Source organism: Megascapheus bottae, chromosome 3 (assembly GCF_031878675.1).
Source record: "Megascapheus bottae isolate mThoBot1 chromosome 3, mThoBot2.hap1, whole genome shotgun sequence".
Classification (NCBI taxonomy): domain Eukaryota; kingdom Metazoa; phylum Chordata; class Mammalia; order Rodentia; family Geomyidae; genus Megascapheus; species Megascapheus bottae.
In genome coordinates, this window is record NC_143511.1 from 34146809 (window position 1) to 34149470 (window position 2662).

Below are 2662 nucleotides of genomic sequence, written 5' to 3' on the forward strand. Positions count from 1 at the left end.
GACACCACCCACCAGGCCGCCTGCCCTACAAGGCTGGGCAGGGGTGGGCACAGGCTCAGTGCTAGCCAGGGGCTACCCAGAAGCTTGAGTGCGGGGTGGGTCTCAGTGCATCTCTGTTTGGAGGCTGTCTCTTCTACAGCTAGGCAGGATGAGAACCCAGGTCCATTTGGGGCCCCCAAACCCACCCCTCCTGTGGGACAGCGCTTTCCTGGAGCTGTTCAGAAACTGGCTAGGTGTGGGCAGTGTCAGCCTTCTGGGAGCCCCAGACTTCCAGGCCTTCCTGTTCAGACACCAGGGTGGGAGAGACAGAGTGGGCAGTGACCAGCCCTCCCAGCCAGGGGACTGTGGGGAGCAGGAAGGAACCAGTGACAGAAGTCAGTAGCTCAAGGGGACCAGGCAGGCCTTGGGCCCTGGACCCTGACGAGTATAGTACCCAGGGTCCAGGTACTGTGTCCTTGGTGAGGAGGAGATGGCGCTGGTCTTTGTCCTCCTGCTGGACTGCCATCTTACGCTGCCAGCTTCTGCAGCCTGCAGGCCACAGGGTGCCAGGAGGGATGGGGACCTGTGTGGGTCAGGCCCAGGCACATGGGGAGGGTCAGAAGGCCAGCCCTGCCAGGCCCTGGGGAGAATGGGCCGTGCACAGCCACACTCTCACCTGCACACACACACCCCATGCCCAGAAGCCCCAAGCCTGCAGTCTGACTTTATTCTGACCCCACCTTAGAGAGTTCAACAGGAGATGGAGCACCCCACCACACAGTCACCCCACCCACAGCCCACAATCACAGCCAGAGCTTCCATCCACTCCATCCCATTCCAGCAGCGCCTCCCTCGCACAGTCCGTGGGGACCCAGGCACGGGGCCAGGGGGCGCTGGGGTGTGGGAAAGGCCCTCCCCATGTGTCTGCTGGGCCTGGAATGTGCTGACCAGCGCCCCGCCTAATCCCCAGTCTGCAGCCCACAGGGGGCCGGGGTCACAGAGCTGATGGGGCTGGGTTGGGGATTGAGGGGACCCCAGGGGTGGGGAGGGGCAGGGCTGGGTGGGTCTCTGCCTCCCCGCCCCCTCTAGAAGGATGGAGATGGGACTGCGGTGGAGCTACTCTCCATCTGGCCTCTCCTGCTGAAGTGGGGAACCCTAGGAGCGGTGGGGTGGGAGGGGGCGCAGGACCTTGTGGAGGCCCCGGGGTGGGGCTGCTGTGCCCCGCCCAGCCGCTCAGCCTATATCCCCAACCGATCCCTCTCTCTGTGGCCCTGGACATGGCACTGCAGGTGGGTTACACCCAGGGCTCAGGGTGGCCTGGTTGGGAAAGGGAGCAGGGTTCTGAGGCCCGGTGCTCCCAGGCCTGCCCACTCCTCCCTGCAGACCTGGTGGGGCTGGCTCTGCCCTCTTGTCAGCACCCAGATGAAACAGGTTTGGGGGTGAAGGCCCCCCCGAGAGGCCCCAATGAGGGGGTCCAGGGGGTCAGAAACTATACACAGGGTAGGTGGGGGCTTCGGGCTGGGACATGGAGGCCTTGCCTCAGCTCAAAGTTCTCCGTCCTTGACTTTGACCTTGACCCGCAGTTTGAAGCCTTCTGTGCAGGAGGCCTGGCCCCTGGCTGGAGCCTGACTGTGCAGGGGCAAGCCGATGCTGGACAGGACAGGTGAGGACAGCATGCTCTCCTGCTGGGCCTTCCGAACTGCAGGGGGGAGGACTAAGTGCCTCCCGCCCTCAGAACCTCACCACATCCCCAGGTTTGAGATCAACTTCTTGTCAGAGTCAGGGGACATCGCCTTCCACGTAAAGCCCCGATTCTCCAGCGCCACGGTAGTGGGCAATGCTTTCCAGGACGGCCTCTGGGGCCCGGAGGTGGTGTCCAGGATCTTCCCGCTGGTCCTGGGGGAGCCCTTCCAGGTGACGGAGGCCAGGGGTGGGGGTGGGGAAGGGCAGGCGGGAGGAGGGCAGGGCGGGGTCTCACAAGCCCTGAGGCAGAGAACCCACTGTGGATTGATTGTGGGCCTGCACTGCAGTCACCCTGCTGGTCAGTGTGACCTCCTCCTTCCTCAGTTTCCCCATCTGTGCCATCGGGAGTTCACCACCCAGCTGCCAAGCCCTAGGCTTGGGAGGGCGAGCGGATTCCCAGTGTGGGGTGGGGGCAGGCTCTGGGCTTTCCTGCTGTTCCTCCTGCCATCCCTGTGAGGAGACCAGCGGGGACCAGGACAGCCCACTCTCCTGCCGAGCAGATGGAGGTGAGCTCCAGCGCCCAGCACTTCCATATCTACGCCCAGGAGCAGAAGGTGCTGCAGTTCCCGCATCGCCACAGGCCGCTGGCCACTGTCACCCGGGTGCAGGTGTTCAGTGACCACCCCCTGGCCCACCTGGAGCTGGCCAAGCGGAGCCTGAACTGGGGGTAAGTCCCCACCCAGAGGGGAGGTCCAGTGGACTTCGAATGGCCCTCAGGACCCGCGGTGCCCTGGCCCCACCGGACCTGTCTGCATAGGTGGCTGGGCTCAGGGTGGACCCTGGTTCTCCTTCGCAGGGATGGGGGCGACTGAGCCATCGCATCTCCTAGCTGCAAGCCTTGGCTGTCCCATGTACCCGGAAACCCACCCCAGGAAAGCCGGGGGACCCTGCGTTCCTGTGTGAACCCCCAGCTCCACGATTTCAATAAAACATAAGCAGG

General features: G+C 64.2%; 1 protein-coding gene across 1 annotated transcript; it reads left to right on the forward strand.

Annotated features, from left to right (window-relative positions):
• Positions 1-1256: 1256 nt before the first annotated feature.
• Positions 1257-2393, forward strand: Grifin (galectin-related inter-fiber protein). Its single transcript, XM_090329083.1, has 4 exons — positions 1257-1268; positions 1563-1642; positions 1734-1893; positions 2223-2393. The coding sequence occupies exons 1-4, from the start codon at positions 1257-1259 to the stop codon at positions 2391-2393; spliced, it is 423 nt and encodes a 140-aa protein (XP_090185209.1).
• Positions 2394-2662: the final 269 nt, after the last annotated feature.